We start from the raw sequence: 17,633 nt of genomic DNA on the forward strand, positions 1-17,633 counted from the left end.
CTTTCTTTCTTTCTTTCTTTCTTTCTTTCTTTCTTTCTTTCTTTCTTTCTTTCTTTCTTTCTTTCGAAGGCACAAGTGAATGAGGAGCAGAGAGAGGGAGAGGAAGAGAGAGAGAAGCAGGGCTCCCCTGATGTGGGACTCGAGCTCATGAACTGTAAGATCATGACCTGAACTGAAGTCAGATGCTTAACGACTGAGCCACCCAGGTGCGTTATTTTCTTTTTTAAACAGAGATAAGACAGAAGTTTTATCAGTCTGGTAACCTTGTAGCTGGGAGTTTTACATTCTTTAAAATAATTACACTGAAATGAAACTCAGTGTTCTGGTACTTTTTAATGGTCTCATCATGGTTGAAGAAAATACCATCGAGTCTAGAGTCATAAGCAAGCGTCTCCTTTCTGCTCAGGCTTTGATGGGCACATCCCGAAAGGTCTCAGCCTTGAAAATAAAGTGGAAACGAGAGGCAGAAGCTGTGTGGCGAGCCAGTCATGGTGGGGAGATAGGACAGTGCTCAGGCATGGGTTCCCAGTCTGGTGAAGTCCTGAGGTAAGTTTCTGGGCGTTGTCCTGACTCTCCTCGGGGTTTCATGGTCTTGCCACACACTGGGTAGAACTAATTCCAGCTGAAATCTGAGCCCGCTAAGTTTGAAATGTGAGAAAATTGCAATCCTCTCAAAGTGTGGTTCCTGGAGCAACAGCATTACCTGGGAACTAGTTAGAGATGCAGATTCTCACTCCCCACCCAGACCTATTGAAACAGAGACTCTGGGGACCCAGCCCAGCAACACATGTTTTACTAAGGCTTCCAGAAGCTTCTGATGTGTGCTGAAGGTTGAGACCACCACTGCTCTGTTTCTGTCACCACCTATGCCAAGAGGCTGCCAAACAGGCCCAAGTGCAGTTTAACTTTCCTTTACCAAATCAACTCAACCACAGACCCCTGGTTCCAACCCAGGTTGGCAGGATTTGAATTTCTGGGGAGATAGGAGGAAAAGACTGACCTAAAACTAGCGTCCCAGGTAATTCTTGTTCTGAGGGAAGTTTGTAAGCCCTTAGTACCCAACTGACATCGCTGCAGTGATCTGATAGTCAGCTGCTGGGGTAAAAATCTTCCTGCAAGCTTAGCATTCAGGAAAGGGAAGAGAACTAACATTTACGAGCCAGGACAGTGGGACTATGGGCTAGCCACTGTTCTAGACATGTAGCATATATTACTTCCTATTGCTGTTTATAACAACCCTATGAGGTAAAGTTTGTGCTCAGACAATCTAAGTGTTTACCCAAGGTTACTCAGTAACAAGCAGGGCTGGGATTTACCCCCAAGGTGGTTTTGTTACCTCTAATGCCCTTCTGTGTGGCCACCAGCATGGGCAGCTCAACTTCTCTCTGACATGTCAAAGGCTTGCAGAATCTTCTTTTTCTTTTCCTTTTCCTTCTTCCCCTTTTAATAAAATAGAATCCTTTATTTCACAAGTACTTATGGGGTCCCTACTGTGTTCAAAGCACTGTGTTGTACACAAGTGTATACAGTATTTAAATACAATTTAAGAAGCTCTTAGACAGCAGAAGGCACTTGGAAGGCAGTGAACTTGGTGGCTGGGAATGGAGGGTCAGGATGACCTTGGGATCAAGTGATAGTCTTACCCTTTACTAGCTGTGTGAACCTGGCAGCTGGTGTGTGTGTCTGTGTGTGTGTGTGTGTGTGTGTGTGTGTTTACATAACTTAAGTCTTAGTTTCCTCATTTGTGCAAAAAGAACATAGCAGTGCATCTCTCATAGTGGGTAAACCCTTGATAAAGGGCCTGCCACAGGTTGAGGGTGCATTTAAATGGACTCAATAAATAAACTGTTAGTGTCTTTAGTTGATTATTATTGCCAGCTGTAGTAGATGCCCTAGTAAATTGGCTGCTGCATTTGATAAGAGTTGATATTTGTATTTATAAAGTGACAATAATTTGGCTTAAAAATACTACTAAATGTCATGTTCCTATAATCATTCCTTAGCACCCCCAAATCACCCCTACCTGCAGAACCCCCATCCTCCTCTCCCCAAATCTGTGGTCTCCTTCCTCCTTTGGAAAACTGTTTTGTCAAGGTATCAAGCTATGTTTTGAGTATATAATAGTTAAAGGAGATGTGAAAAATGAAAGGAAATTAGCCTGTCCTTACTCAGGTGGCCACTCCAGCCTGGTAGTACTCTTTGGACATCTTTCCATTTATATGTTGCCTTACAAACATTCTTTTCTCATATGTAGTGCTTGGTATACCAATCACATGGGTCTCCAGTAAATGTTGCCAAAGCCCCTGGGACCAATGTGCGTAATTGCAGAGATTAGAGAGGTTTTTGATGAGAGGAGCAACTTAGACCCTTGGGAGGGATCTCGGTGGAGATGGTTGTTGGTGTTGCCTCTTCCCAGTGCAGCAGTCCTTGCACTCACAGACCTGGATGGTTCTAGAACAACCTTATAGAAAAGGATATTTATATCCTCCCTTGGGTCTTTTTTCTTGGCCAGGAAAACTGGGAACCATGAATGTACTAACACAAACCTGTAGGTTTCGGGGCCCATGGAGGGTTCTAGAAGGAAAAAAAATGTGAGTAGCAAAAGCAGACTTGGTGGTCTACAGTTTCACTTAAAAAGCAATAATGTAACACTAAAGTAAGTTTCATAATTTTATTTGGGAATTTAAATCTGTATCTGTTCATGTGAACTGTTTAAGATATACTGACATGAAAGAAAAAAACCCACAGGTGACTCTTGCAGGTGTGCACAAATAGCCCAGTACTGGTCGCGCATGTGAGCTCTGTTTCATTTCTTTCTGGTTTGCACTACTACTTGTTTTGAAGAGAAGATTGAAGGAGAGGGGAAACAAAGTTAAGACAACAGCGGAGTATAAATAATTTGACGGTGTGAATCAAAAGCCATAAAAATGCCCATATTCTAATTTTTTTTAATGTCCATTTATTTTTAAGAGAGAGAGAGAGACAGAGTGCTAGCAGGGGAGGGGCAGAGAGAGAGAGAGAGAGAAAGAGAGAGAGAAGCAGGCTCCAGGCTCCAAGTCAGTCAGCGCAGAGCCTGATGCAGGGCTTGAACTCACGAACCGTGAGATCATGACCTGAGTCAAAGTCCTATGCCCAACCGACTGAGCCACCCAGGAGCCCCAAAATGCCCATTTTCTAATATAAAAAGTCAGCTTGGGGATTAACTAACCTAAGAAGTTAATTTAGAATATGAAAAAAGCCAAATATACATTATTCATTGCTATGTCATTGGTAGGAGTAAAAATTTGGAAGCAATCTTGATGCCCTATAATAAGGATAAATTATTAAATTTCTATTCAACAAAACATTGTGTACTTTTAAAAATAGTGATTGTGAAGATTATGTGGCAACATAGAAAATACTTAAAATGTCATCTCTCAAGGGAAAAGAGCTGAAAATTACACTACCCAAATGAAAAAGATGGAAAGGAAATACATCAAATGATAACAGCTGTGTTTGGGTAATGGCATGATGGTAGTTTTTTCTTTTGCGCTCATGATTATTTTAATCAGTTTTCCAATTTTATAAATTGGAAAACCAATTAAAAATACCCAAATTAAAAAGCCAATATTTAAAGCCAGAAAGAATGAAATGTGGTTACTTTAATGTTGACTGTTCCGCACAGAGCTTCATGAGGGATTTCACAGGGGACAAAATTGCAAACAGTTAATGCGATTTGTGGGGGGGGTATGCATTTATTCCGAGTTGTTACGGTGGTTGGAAAGACAGTGGAATAATAGCAAGAGAAACTAGACCCTCCCACCCCCAGCTGCCAGTAATTCAATCTAGGGCTTCAAGAACCAATTTCTGCCCGTTCAAAATGCGGCTCATCCCTGGAGACTACCTTCTGCAGGCCATTGTGATAGTGATGGCGGGGATGTGGGCTGGCCTCTGCAACAGCTCCCAGAGGGTCAGGCATTTGATGGAGGGCCTGGGCAGCTGTCTAGGCTTGGGGTTGCTGGTCATCAGAGACAAGGCAGCCTGTGCAATGTTGACCTGGAGGTGAACAGTCCTCTTTCTTATACCCACTCCCTGGAGGCAACAGTCCCTCATTAGGGTACAGTTTCTAATCCAAACAGCCATTAATCTTTCTCAGGGTTAAAAGGCCAGAAAAGCAAGTTTTGCTCTCTGTTTTGGTACTGTACTTGTCTGTCTTTTGCAAGAGCAGACTTACTTCACTGACCAGTGGAAAACACCCCACAGCTGTGTCCACAGCTATGCAAAAATGCTGAGCCCAGCATGGACCCGGTGCACAGAGAAGGGATACAAGTGCAAACCGAATAGTCTGTTTATTGTGACCCTTGACAAAAAGGATAAACATGACGTACTTGAAACAAATTAGTGTTCTGTAGCATAGGGAAGCGCAAGGATTTTAAGTGAAAATTCCACCATATATGATAGTTGACTGAAAGTGATATTATACAAACTTTTGAATAATATTCTTTTAATTTTTCTTGCCTTAGCAAGTAAATGAATCCAAATAAATAGAGCTATAACCCCTAACAACTTTTGGTCTTTTAAAGGTAATCAATAACAAAATAGGATTTGAATTAGAAAGATGCACTTAATTGTTGTCTCAGAAACATTAGAGTGTTTGGTTTACAGAAATGGGCTGACTTTCTTATCTCAGACTCTTTTAATAGCCAGTAAGTCAAGAAACACATCTTTTCCATATTCTCAAAGTGTAAGGACCAGCACGATGGGTATAAAGATAAAAAACATGAAGCCTTCCTCAATCTGTTTCTTCATGCTTGACCTTTAAATCCTTCCTCTACAGAGTGATCATCACTGTGAATACCAAACACTTCTGGTGAGTCACATTTAGACATCTGGCTACTGATAGTAAAGGCAGAGAACGTTTAAGAGATAGAGAATTCATTTTTATGTCTCACACTATTTTACATTAAATTTCCCAAACTCAAAATTTCACATTAAGGATTAGGTAATACATAAAATCTAGTCATAGCATATTCAAGCTGGAAGAGGCCTAGGTTGAATAAAGTAAAACTCAAGACAGACCAAGGGACTGGAGTGGAACCTAGGGCCTTTGACCCCTAGCCTAATGCTGTTCTAATGATACCACATCACTTTGTAGAATGTAAGAGTTCTAGAACTTACCTGGACTTTTTTTTGGGGGGGGGGGGTTGGGTTGGTGGGGAGACACATATATGTTTTTTCTCTGCCAAATGTATTTTGAGACATTAACAACTTTTACTAAAGTTTCCTGAAGGATTTCAGATTGGCAGAGAATTTAGCTGTATTCTGCCTCATTCACACAGCTTCTGCTTTCAGAATCCATGATACTCTTGAAATGGAGGGAATTTTAGCTAGATGTGGTCTGCAAGGTATAACTGAAATTCTGTTGGCACTGTCCTATGCTTGCCTTTAGAGCACTTGATATAAATTTGAATGTCCTATAGGAATTAAAACTATATCTTAATGATACCATTTCTAAGTCAAAAATATATGCACACATATAATATATATAATAAAAAACATCTACCAAATTTTTAACAGTGGCTATCTTTTGGATGGTTCAATATTAACAAATATTTTCTTTTGTGTTTACCAGTTTTGGGTACCAAATGTATTTTATGTTTATAATTAGAGAAAACTCTAGAAACATTATTTCAATGTTATTTAAAAGATCTCAAGGACATAAAGACTTTTATACAGATAAAGTGGGCCTGGTCAGGCTGAATGGCACAGTAATGCACTTCTTTTCCATTTTTAAAAATCCTGATGTAATTATATATAGCATTACTTATTTGATTAAAACTTTAATTCAGCTTAAAACACAAATAAATCCACAAGGGCACTGAGATCCAGACTGCCAAAGACTTGAGCAGGCAAAAAACATCAGTGTGGTTACCTTTGTGAGGCGAAATGAGCCGTAGAAGTTTCTGTAGGCTGGGATTGACAGAGAGGCAAATGATCATGCTACTTAGATTCTACTGGCAAGGCTGAAGTCTATTAACTACAACACTGCTTGCTTTTGAATTAATTTATTCTGAGCACCAAAAACATTTTTCCAAAGAGGGAATTACCATGTAGGGTGTTAGTGTTTTTCTCCAAAGAACAATTTGTTTATTTACCACAGGATCAGTCTCTCATATTTTACCTCTTTGGATCTGCTTTAATCTGTAAGTATTAGTTACTAGTATTTTCATAAATTAAGATGAATCTGACCTAAAACAATAAAATGATATTTCTCTCTTTTCTCTGGTCCTTTTAAAATGAGAAAATATGTGCTTATAACAAATCCAAACAATACAGATGTTTATAAAATAAAAAGGGGAAGTATAAAATATAAGGTGAATATTTTCTCTTAATTTTCTGTACCCCAAATTCTATTTCTCTAGTGATAACTTTTGTTATTTTGATGTGTATCATTCTTCTTCCTATATATAGACAAATACTTATGTATAATTAAAAAGTAAAAATCAGACCATGCAAATATTTAATTGTTCTGCTTTTTTCCAACTTAGCAGTATATCATGGGCATATTTCCAATATGTTTATCTCATTCTTATTGATAGCACTATAATATTCCATTACTTAATATACTCTGATTTATTTATCTGTATACTATTAATGAATATTTAGGTTCTTTCGGATTTTTTATTAGAGTGCTGCCAGAAACATCCTTGCCATCTTCCTTAACACACTTGTGCTCATATTTCTATAGGCTCAATTTCTAGACTAGGGATTACTGGGCACGGGATATGTGCATTTATGTTTTTGATAGATACTGAGCTTTTGCCCATTTTATAAATAGAGCAGTTGAAATCTGTGTGGTTTGGGGCAGGAACATGAATGCTGATGTCTAGCCCAAGGTCCAACATAGTGGGCATTCTTCCACTGTTTACAGAAGTAGTTTGACTTTGAGCATTAGGGAATCTTCTGCAGGAGAAACTTATTATCACATTCAGATTGGTAACAGGTATGTCATGTGTGGAAATAAAAAGACAAAGTTCTGGCTAGCTTGGCTTCTGTTGTCAAGACTGTGATGGCCAGTGGTAATTCTTTCAGTGAGAATGAAAATTAATACAGTTTCATTGAAGCTTCAAACAGAGCAGACAGGTCCTCTTCTGACTGAGGGCGTGGTGCAAGCTTGGTGACCCTTTCCTGAAACAGTAAACAAAAGCAGTTACCCAGGGCTTTGAAAAGACAGTTTGTAAAAGGTACTAGGTTATGTAAATTAACTTGGCCATAAGAAACAATGACTTGATAATAGTTATATCTTTGAAATCATATTTTGGGGCACCTGGGTGGCTTAGTCAGTGAAGCATCTGACTCTTGGTTTTGGCTCAGGTCGTGATCTCACACGGTTTCATGGTTCAAGCCCTGCATCAGGCTCCACACTGACAGTGTGGAGTCTGCTTGGGATTATCTCTCAATCTCAATCTCTCTCTCTCTCTCTCTCTCTCTTTCTCTCCCCCCTCCCTCCCTCCCTCTCTCTCTCCCCCTCCCTCCCTCTCTCTCTCCCCCCTCTTTCTCTCTCTCCCCCTCTCCCACTCACGCTGTCTCTGTTTCTCTCATAAATAAACTTAAAAAAAATCCTATTTCTTGTTTGCCCTATTCTAGCTGATCCCCAAGTCAGAAGTTTATCAAATGACACCTCTCCCACAAAGCCTTCAAAAGCCATTATGCTTACGTTCTGGCAATAGCCTGCCCAAAGTATAGAACCAAATCAAGCTCGGGTAGAACACCGCCTATAATGACCAAACTGCATTGGTCAGCAGCCTATGCCAGGTAGGTCTTTCTGGGCAAAGAGCACTGTCCCAGAAACAGCATGTGCTGCCAAGGAAAATAGAACTGGGTTGTCCTTGACTTCAAAGACTGTATACTTTGCAACTTGGACTTAAGGTATATTTATTTATTTTTTATTTAAAAAAAATTTTTTTTAACGTTTATTTATTTTTGAGACAGAGAGAGACAGAGCATGAACAGGGGAGGGGCAGAGAGAGAGGGAGACACAGAGTCTGAAACAGGCTCCAGGCTCTGAGCTGTCAGCACAGAGCCCGACACGGGGCTCGAACTCACGGACCGCGAGATCGTGACCTGAGCCGAAGTCAGCTGCTTAGCCGACTGAGCCACCCAGTTGCCCCGGACTTAAGGTATATTTAAAAAAGATTTCATTAGGACTTAACTCTCAGGCTACAGGCAACAAGTGACTCCTTTTTTTTTTTTTTTAATGTTTATTTATTTTTGAGACAGAGAGACAGAACATAAGCAGGGGAGGGTCAGAGAGAGAGGGAGACACAGAATCGGAAGCAGGCTCCAGGCTCCGAGCCATCAGCCCAGAGTCCGACGTGTGGCTCGAACTCACAGACCGCGAGATCGTGACCTGAGCCGAAGTCGGACGCTCAACCACCCAGGTGCCCCAAGTGACTCCTTTTTAATATTAACTAAGGTTTTCTGCCTTCCCACATGAATTCAGCGACTTGCTTAATTTCTCCAATGTTATTGAATGGAGTTAGCAAAGACAGCCAACACATCCTATTGCTGTATATACCCCCATCAGTGTCTTCTTAATCCCAATAGGACAAAGGATTAAAAGATACTATAATGACCACACTGTGTCCAAATTTCTGGGCCTAAATGAAATTAAGGTATAGGGATTGCGTGTCCAACTCCTGGTTTTGGCTCAGGTCATGATTCCAGGGTCATGGGATCAAACCCCATGCCAGGCTCTGCATTGAGGGTGGAGCCTGTTTGAGATTCTCTCTCCCTCTCTCCCTCTCCCCTGTGCTCTCTCTCAGTCTCTCTAAAATAAAAAATTAAAAAAAAATTAAGATGTATGCTATATTTTTAGTCCCATTCTCATGGGTCTCTCAGTTTATTTTCTTTTAAGCACCTATTTGGGAGCATAGCTGGTAGATGAGGCAGCTCTATGAGGGCAGAGCTGTGTTCAGTCTTCATGCCCAGTGCCTGTGAGAATGCGTGACACACGGCACATAGGTGCCCAACAGTTATCTGATGAGTTAATGACAGTGGTGGGAGGGGGGATATTGACATTTCAAATATTCACATATTCAAGACAGAACTCTAACTCCTGACTCCCATTTTCTTCATCTCAGAAGTGATACCCAGTCACTCAGGCAAAAGCCTAGGAGTCCTCTTGATTTTCTTTCCTTTCTCTACAGGTTCACTCCATCAGCAAATTTGTCCAGTCTCCCTCCAAAGTAAATCCCAAATCTGACCACCTCTCACCTCCTGTTCCACCACAACCCAAGTCTAAGTCATCCTCACTCTCCCCTCCACAAGTCTGTTTCCACTTTTGCTCTACTCTCGCCCCCTACAGGTCATTCTCCACAGAGCAGCCAGGTGATATCTTCCCCCCCCCCCCCCCGCCCCCACCCCAGTATAAATTGCTCCTATCATTGCTTGCTTCATGCTCTCTGATGACTTCCCACTGCAATTACAAGACTATGCCTCCAGTGCCACCCTGTTCAGGCCCTGATGCTCACCTCAGCTCTGACTCTTCTCCCATCAGTTCATCTCACTTAGCCCCACCATCCCCTCTCAGTCCCACAAAAATGCTCATCTTCGGGGCACCTGGGTGGCTTAGTCGGTTGGGCGTCTGACTTCGGCTCAGGTCATTATCCTGCAGTCCGTGAGTTCGAGCCCCATGTCGGGCTCTGTGCTGACAGCTCAGAGCCTGGAGCCTGTTTCAGATTCTGTGTCTCCCTCTCTCTCTGACCCTCCCCCGTTCATGCTGTCTCTCTCTGTCTCAAAAATAAATAAACGTTAAAAAAAAATTAAAAAAAAAATGCTCATCTTCATGCTGTCTTAGGGCCTTTCCCCTCTGCCTGGAGTGCTTCTCCCAGATCTCAACGTGGCTGCCTCCACCTCTAGTCAGAAACCTTCTGTGACCACCCTCGCTGGAGTTCCCTCTACACTGTCCCATGTGAAATCACTATCTCATTGCCCAGGTTTTCCTTCATATCATTAATCATTAACTGGAATGATTTCATTTATACCTTATTTATAGATTTGATTAGATGCCCATTGTCTGTCTTCTCTCACTAGAATGTTAGTTAGGTCTATGAGGTAGGGAAGAGACTTTATTTTTCTCCTTACCATATCCTGTTCAATGCATGTAAAAACAGGACCTCAGTAAGTAAAAGGAAGGTAAGGTAAAAGGAAGAATGAAAATAAGAAGGATGTATTAAAAAAATTAACTCAGGGGTGCCTTGGTGGCTCAGTTGGTTAGATATCTGACTCATGATTTTGACTCAGGTCATGATCTCCCAGTTTGTGAAATTGAGCTCTGCACTGGGCTCCATGCTGATAGTGTGGAGCCTGCTTGGGATTCATATACAAACTCTCTCTCAAAATAAATAAATAAACATTAAAAAAAATTAACTCAAAATAGATCTAAATGTAAAGACTTACATGTAAGATGTAATACTAAAACTCTTAGAAGAAAATAGGGGAAAATTTCATGACATTAGATTTGGCAATATTTTCTTGGCTATGACACCAAAAACACAGGCAATAAAAAAAAATAGGTAAATTGGACTACATCCAAATTTGAAACTTTTATGCGTCAAAAGACACTCTCAAGAGAGTTGAAAAGACAGAATGAGAGAAATATTTGCAGATTATACATCTGATAAGGGAGTAATATCTAGAATATATAAATAATTGCTACAACTCAACAGCAGAAAACCCTAAACAACCCAACTCAAAAATAGGCAAAAGACTTGAATAGATATTTCTTCAATGAAGATATGTAAATAGCCAATAAACACATGAAATCAGTCATTAGCAAAATGCAATTCAAAACCACAATGAGTTCCCACTTCCCATCCATCAGGGTGGGAAAAAACAAATGGTATAAAAGGGTGGGTATAAAAAAATGGAAAAAACAAATCTTGGTGAAGATGTGGAGAAATTGGAACCCTTGTGTATTGCTGACTTCACTTATTGTTGGTGGGAATGCGAAATGGTACAGCCTCTATGGAAAACAGTTTAGCAGTTCCTCAAAAAGTTAAACAGAGAAGGTGTACCCTATGATCTATAATTTTTTTCCTAGGTATATAGCCAAATAGATTGAAAGCAGGGACTAAAACATATTCATACAACCAATGTTCATAGTAGCACTATTCACAATAGCTTAAAGGCAGAAACAACCCAAGTGTCCATCTGAACATGAATGGAAAAGCAATTATGTGGTATATCCATGCATGGAATATTACTCAGCCATAAAAAGGAGTGAAATTCTGACATTAAGGATTTATGCTAAGTGAAGTCATTATACAGACCCAAAAGAACAAATATTGTAGGATTCCACTTATGAAACGAGGTACCTGCAACAGGCAAATCCGTAGAGACAGAAAGTAGAATAGAGGTCATCAGAGGTTGGGGAAGGGGAGTTACTGTTTACCATTAAGCAATAGAGCAGAGCTTCTATTTTCTGGAAATGGATAGTAGTGATGGCTGCACCATACTAAATGTACTCATTGGGACTGAATTATGCACTTAAAAATGGTTAAATTAATACATTTTATGTTAGAGATATTTTACCATGATTAAAAAAAAAAATTAAAGAAAGGAAGGAAAGGGGTGCCTAGGTGGCTCAGTTGGTTAGGCATCGGACTTTGGCTCAGGTCATGATCTCATGGTCTGTGGGTTCGAGCCCTGCATCAGGCTCTGTGCTGACTGCTCAGAGCCTGGAGCCTGCTTCTGATTCTGTGTTTCCCTCTCTCTGTGCACCTCCCTTGCTCTCTCTCTCAAAAATAAATAAACATTAAAAAAGACAAAAGGAAGGATGGAAAGGCAGATGGGAGAAGGATGGGGGACAATATGATGAATGTGGGTGAAACCAAATAAGAGTTTATACTGCAGCAGATCTTCAGAGATTCTAAAGAATTTTGAGAATCCAGAGCAAGGCAGAGACCTGTTCATGGCGACCTACATACCTGTGAACGGCAGGGTCAAGAATGGAAATTCAGCATTTGCTATGGCCGACAATTATTGCCACAGTATTCTGTTTATAACAGGAGAGAATCTTATCTGGTGATCTCAGAGTCCCTTAAGATGATCTTGTTCATCTTTGGTGAAATAGTTCAGGATTCTCAGAATTATTTCAGGCCAAGTGATCGGGGTTTCTCCTTCACATTTCTAAAGCTCCATGATTGGTTAAATGGGGGCAAGGATGTAATGTTTGTGATATATCCCCCCATGTATCATCTATGCCATAGAAAAGCCAAACTCTCAGAATTAAGATGTGTTCAGCGCTATTATTTATAGATGCATAAAACCAAAGGACAACTGATTAACATGGGCACTGAAATAAATCCTGACTACTACTTTTAGCACATTCATAAAACAACATTTCGACTGGCCTGTCTGCCAGGGCGTGGAAGTGCTCATTTTGGTAGACAGCTCTCCTCAGAAATGAAATGTTTGGATTTGAAATGTAAATGTTTTTTTCCAGAGGTTTCAGAAACCCCACTTGGAAGATTAATTTATTCTTGCCTGCTCCCCTTGCAGCCTGGGTATGGCGGTTGGAAGCCTCTGCACACAGGGCTGCTGTTTGCTGCCATCAGTATGGGATGTGGTGTTCGGTCAAGAATACTGGCCTGGTTGTTCCTTCCAGAGAAAACTGATCCCTCCTTGCTGAACATAAAAGAAGCTTTATCAAATGTCGACTACATAAATAATCTTTCTGGCAATATTCTTTGCAGCAACCAATATATCCCTCTCACTACCTTAAATCCTGTAGATACTAATAAGTGAAGATTAGCTTGTGCATGTGTAAAATTCTGAAGTTGCCATAGCATTCCTGTAAAATGTTCACTGCTGCCAAAAATACCAAACAAAAAACCCATAGTAGTTCTTCATCTGCAAAACAGACAAGCTGATTTCTAAGATGCCTTCTAAGTTCCGTGAATCTCTCCTGTCCTCTCCATATATAGAACACATTGACTCAATTACATGGACTCCAAAATGGAACTAGTGCTACTTTATTAAAATTAACTATGTATGTTTCTCCCAATCATAGAAACATGATTTAAAAAAAAAAAAAAAGCAGGATACGTGTTGGGGCTGCTTTATGAATACAACTTGAGGAAATCCTGACCTCCTGCTTTTTGACTTGTATTCAAAGGATTCAATTTGTCTTGCATCTTTTGTGAAACTAAGAAATTAGCTTTGTCTAATTAAGGTTTTGCTATCTGTGATTTCCCAGTATGACATGTACACTGAGGCATTTAATATGATACCTAATTAACTTGCTATTTTAGTGGATGGTCTCAAATGTTAGTTTGGATTGCTATCTGGAACAGTTTCTGAAAGTAAAAGACTGAGCACAGTAGAATTTAAACAGTAAACACTTGCCAATGTGTGCTGATGGCAAGAAGATGCATTGCCACTAGCAATCAAATGGCCAAGAATATCACACAGTTTCATCTGAAAATCATGGATACCGTCCCTGGAGGTTGACAAACACACATTCCTGAACAAACAGAATTCTTCAGAAATCACCTCCTCCCCCAGTCTTGAAGAATGGACACTATCACTGGAACCATGCTATAAGAGCCAAGCACCATGTCAAGACTGTGGTGACCACTTGGTCTCTGGTGTCCCTGGACAGGCTTTCATGGCTTCTTGTCATTAGTTGACTCCTATTAGGTGTAAGGAAACTTCTCAAAAAATTACTACCATTCAGCCATTAAGCTCACCTGCCCAGAAGACTTAGGAGGAGAGAGGGCTGCAGGTTTACAAACATTTGACATGTTTACTAGCCTGTGCTAGGTGCAGTAGAGGATGAAGGAGCAAAACACGTCCTTGCGCTCCTGGAACTTACAGTCTAGTAAGTTTGGATAAAATAACTATGATGGTCATATTCTTTGGCTATTTAGTCCCTTGGACTTGTTGGTTAGAGCTAAGTGTTTCTGAGTTAGCCTAGGAGCTCAGTTACACTTTGAGATGTTTCTTTTTCTCATTCATTTGTATTTTTAGATACAACTGAGGCTACTGGATTTGAGTGTAAATGAAGGAAACTGCTGGCCCATGGGCCATGTTTGGTTTGTACAGTGGGTAATACAGGGAATGCAATACAAACATCCAGATTGCTGATACATATATACTTTTAATTGGATGCTCTATGAACACTGGGACCTGAATTTCTGCTTGGAGATAATAAATTGTAGCTGAAAAGATACTCACCCAATGAGATGGATTATGAGCTTTCCAGTTCACGAAAGTCCCCGCCACTCCCTACTGCTTTAAATTACTTTGTTCATTGCAATTACCTACCTACCTCCTGAGGACATGTGAGTCCGTTAACCCAATCCATACAAATATCATCTTACGTGAGTGGTGAGATCTTCAACATTCTAAGCAGTTGCCAAGTGGCGAAGAAGCTAGTGTGAGGCCTTTGTTTAACCAGAGGGGTGAGGGAAAAGCACTGCTACTTGTGGTAAGCGGGAATCTGTGTAGCAACATTCAGATAAATAAGACCCAAAGTGACACAGATGTGTATACAGATGTTATGTATATAAAATGTACACTCTCCCAGATGTTAAAAAGTGATTTTGTAATGGTATCAATTTAAAGGCCATGCCTATTTTTCACAAAATAGTAGGGATTTTAACTGTTTATAATATAAAACAATATTAGTGGCCCTTTTGGAATGGCTTCACATAGTTTTATAGAGGACTCTTAAAAGAGCAGAAATGGTAAAAAGGGAAATTCTGCTATACTTCAAGACAAATGTGGATGGTTTTGCCTTGATTTTTTATATAAGATCCTTTCAGTTACATCATAACAGCTCCAAAAAGCCACAGGTTTATGGAGGAATATATAGGTAAGGGAGGCTGGCCCCTCCCATAGGGGAAGAGAAGAGCTGTTCTCTGGTATGCAGGAGACCTGGGTTTTCCTCTCCCCCCCACCAAGTGGACCATGTTTTTCCAGCAGCTTTGTGCTTCTCCGAAAGGCATGAGGACACACTGCATCTCTTACCTGGGGCAGGGTTCCTTTCACTAATGCAGGGATATCAGCCTTGGAGTAACCAATGGCAGCTAGGCCATCATCAACATCCAGATCGAATAAGAATTTCCGGAGCGTGTCTGCCAAAATAGGCCCAGCGTCTGGGATCCTGGCAGTGCGGGTGTCAGCTCCTAGAAGACACAAAGTGCTGACTGTAGAGAGAGAGGGTGTCATTCAGTCACACGATAGCTGAATACATAACCTACTGCTGGCTCCCTACCACCGAGGACAAGGGCACTGCTGTGCCTCCACATGGAGGCCAGCCCAGCATCAACCCTGCAGAACACAGATGGGCCAGGCCAGCCTGCAGGACCCCAATATCCTTTGCAGGGAAGTCGTCTGGGGTGTGCTAACCTGGCTCTCACATTTCCAATGGGCTCCTTGCCCCTAGTGTTGTGGGAAGAAGAGGAACCGAGCCAAGAGAAGAGGCATAGGGAGGAGACCAAAAAAGAAGGCTGGTGTTTGGATGAGGAGGCAGGAGCATTCGTAGGAGCAAACACAGGTTATGTAACTATCAAGGCTTGGAATTTGCTGACATCTAGAGGTATATGTGTTCAACGTCTTTTTTCCCAGCAACATCTTAGGCAAAGAAGACAAACCCTTTGCAAACACCTTGTGAGGCAAGGATATATTGAAGTGCAAAAGCTCCAACACTGACTGCCCAAAAGGAAGAAAATGACAAAAATGGACTATGTGTGGCCAGGGGAGGAAATACTTCCTCTCTATTTCTATGAAACTTTTTATTTTAAGGGCCAGGGCAGGTTACTCTAAATATTACAGGACTAGTCAGGCAGAACCAAGAACAAGACTCTGAGAAAACAGTGTTTAGTATGTAGACAATAATGATGTCGGTGAAGAGGGGAGAAGGTTGCCAAGGGTTGGAAATTTGTAAGGAAAAAATGTAGACACGATTCATAGTTAATACATGAAATCATAGAGACATCAGTCTGGACGAGCCAGGGGTTCTGCCCTCAGGCAGGGGTAGCAGTGAGAGGTCCAGACCCTTAGCACTCCAGCCACCCTCCATTCTAGCTGAACACATTTACTGCCAGGAAGTGAAGCACTCTCCAAACAGATGTAGCATTATTTATTATCCGAAATGCCTCATGTTGAGTCTAAGTCCACTTTTTCTGTCTTGTTCACCAGGAGACTAGAATGTACAGTTTACCTCCATGCTGAAGCACACTATTAGTTTTAACCTTTTTCTTCAATGGGAGCAAGAACTGTTTTAGTAATCCGGAAAAAAGTATAAATAGACCCAGATAGAAGGCTAGCTGGGAGAGCAGCTGGATGGAAGGTAAACTTTGCCTGACAAGACCAGTCTGTATTACACAGTGGCAGCTGAAATATGGATTAGGTGGAAAGGTGACACACGATACAAGGTTTATGAGGTTTTTATGTTCCTGCGATTGCTGCCATAAAACACAGCATCAAAGCGTCTGGGTTTTCCTGTGAAGTGTTTTAGAAAAAGAGGGTGGGAAAGAGAATAAATCGGTATAAAGCTAAGAGAATCTAAGATTACACAAGGAATTAAAATAGTTGATGGCTAAGTATGGAATAACATTAAACAAAACTTCCTATGCAAGGAGGAAGAATTGGTAGGTTCTTCCACCCTGAGCTTTGTCTACCAGAAGAATTGCTTTTCACGGTAGTGTTGTTGGTTGCCTGGAATTTTATTTACCTTTAGGTTTTCTAAGACTTTCCCATTTCCCAGACGTGTAGCTGACTACTTGGGCTCCCTCCTACTTACACTGCATATTTACAAGGCATCTAGGCATCTGAGTCCCCAAAATAGCTGAAAAATAAACCCCAGTCCGAAAGGGAAAAGAAACAAGATCATTGGGAAGGTCGACGCCATATTTCCAGCAGCGCATGCTGGGAAATCAAGCCCCTGCACAGCTTCTCTAGCCTGGCTTCTCTCATTAGCATTCCCAGCACAACACCTGGAACTCTGTGAAAGTACAAACGTCAGAGTGTGAAAGAGAAGTGGAGGGAGCAGCACACGTGGAAGGAATCTGTGGTCATGCCTACCTTTTTGGAAATAACCTCTCCAACGGCTGGAGCTAGAAGAGCATAATGAAGTTTTCTTTTTAGCTTTTCCCTTCCTACCCTAAACACAAGTAGGGGAATAAAATGCTTGGAAAGTTAATCAAATACTCAAAGTCTACTTGAAAGAGTTCTCATCTTAGAAAAATAACAAAAATTTTTACTTAACACTAAAGCTATCCTGAATATAATTTTATTTCTTATAAGATTCAAAAAGCACTGCGGGTGTCTTATTATAGACATTATTTATTCGACAGAGCAGCAAAACAGATTCTTCTTTTGGGATCTTTTTATAAAGTTTCTAGTTGTTTAGATTCTTTATAATTGGGAATGTGCTGTTACGTCCAATTTAGATTCATTTTATTACCTACTAAACATAGCAAAAGCCAGTTGTAACATTAACAGTATATAAAGGGTCACTTTTCTTGGGGATGAAAACAATAGAAATATTATTACTCCAAATTTAACATAAGCAATATTTGGTTCCATTTCATTGTTAATAGAAGCAAAATTACAGAATTTTAGTGCTAGACAGACTTCAGGTA

General features: G+C 40.7%; 2 protein-coding genes across 3 annotated transcripts in view; one reads left to right on the forward strand and one right to left on the reverse strand.

The window, feature by feature from the left end:
* The window catches only part of CRH (corticotropin releasing hormone), a 324,530-nt gene that overhangs the window by 47,079 nt on the left and 259,818 nt on the right, over positions 1-17,633 (forward strand). The window lies entirely within an intron of this gene.
* Positions 5,176-17,633, reverse strand: part of ADHFE1 (alcohol dehydrogenase iron containing 1) — a 33,258-nt gene continuing 20,800 nt past the window's right edge. The window contains exons 13-14 of the mRNA XM_049633328.1: positions 15,016-15,173; positions 5,176-7,167 (exon numbers count right to left, since the gene is read on the reverse strand). Coding sequence (XP_049489285.1) covers positions 7,084-7,167; positions 15,016-15,173 — 242 coding nt within the window. The 3' untranslated portion in view covers positions 5,176-7,083. The remainder of the gene's footprint in view (positions 7,168-15,015; positions 15,174-17,633) is intronic.

This window comes from Panthera uncia, chromosome F2 (assembly GCF_023721935.1).
Source record: "Panthera uncia isolate 11264 chromosome F2, Puncia_PCG_1.0, whole genome shotgun sequence".
In the NCBI taxonomy this organism is placed as follows: domain Eukaryota; kingdom Metazoa; phylum Chordata; class Mammalia; order Carnivora; family Felidae; genus Panthera; species Panthera uncia.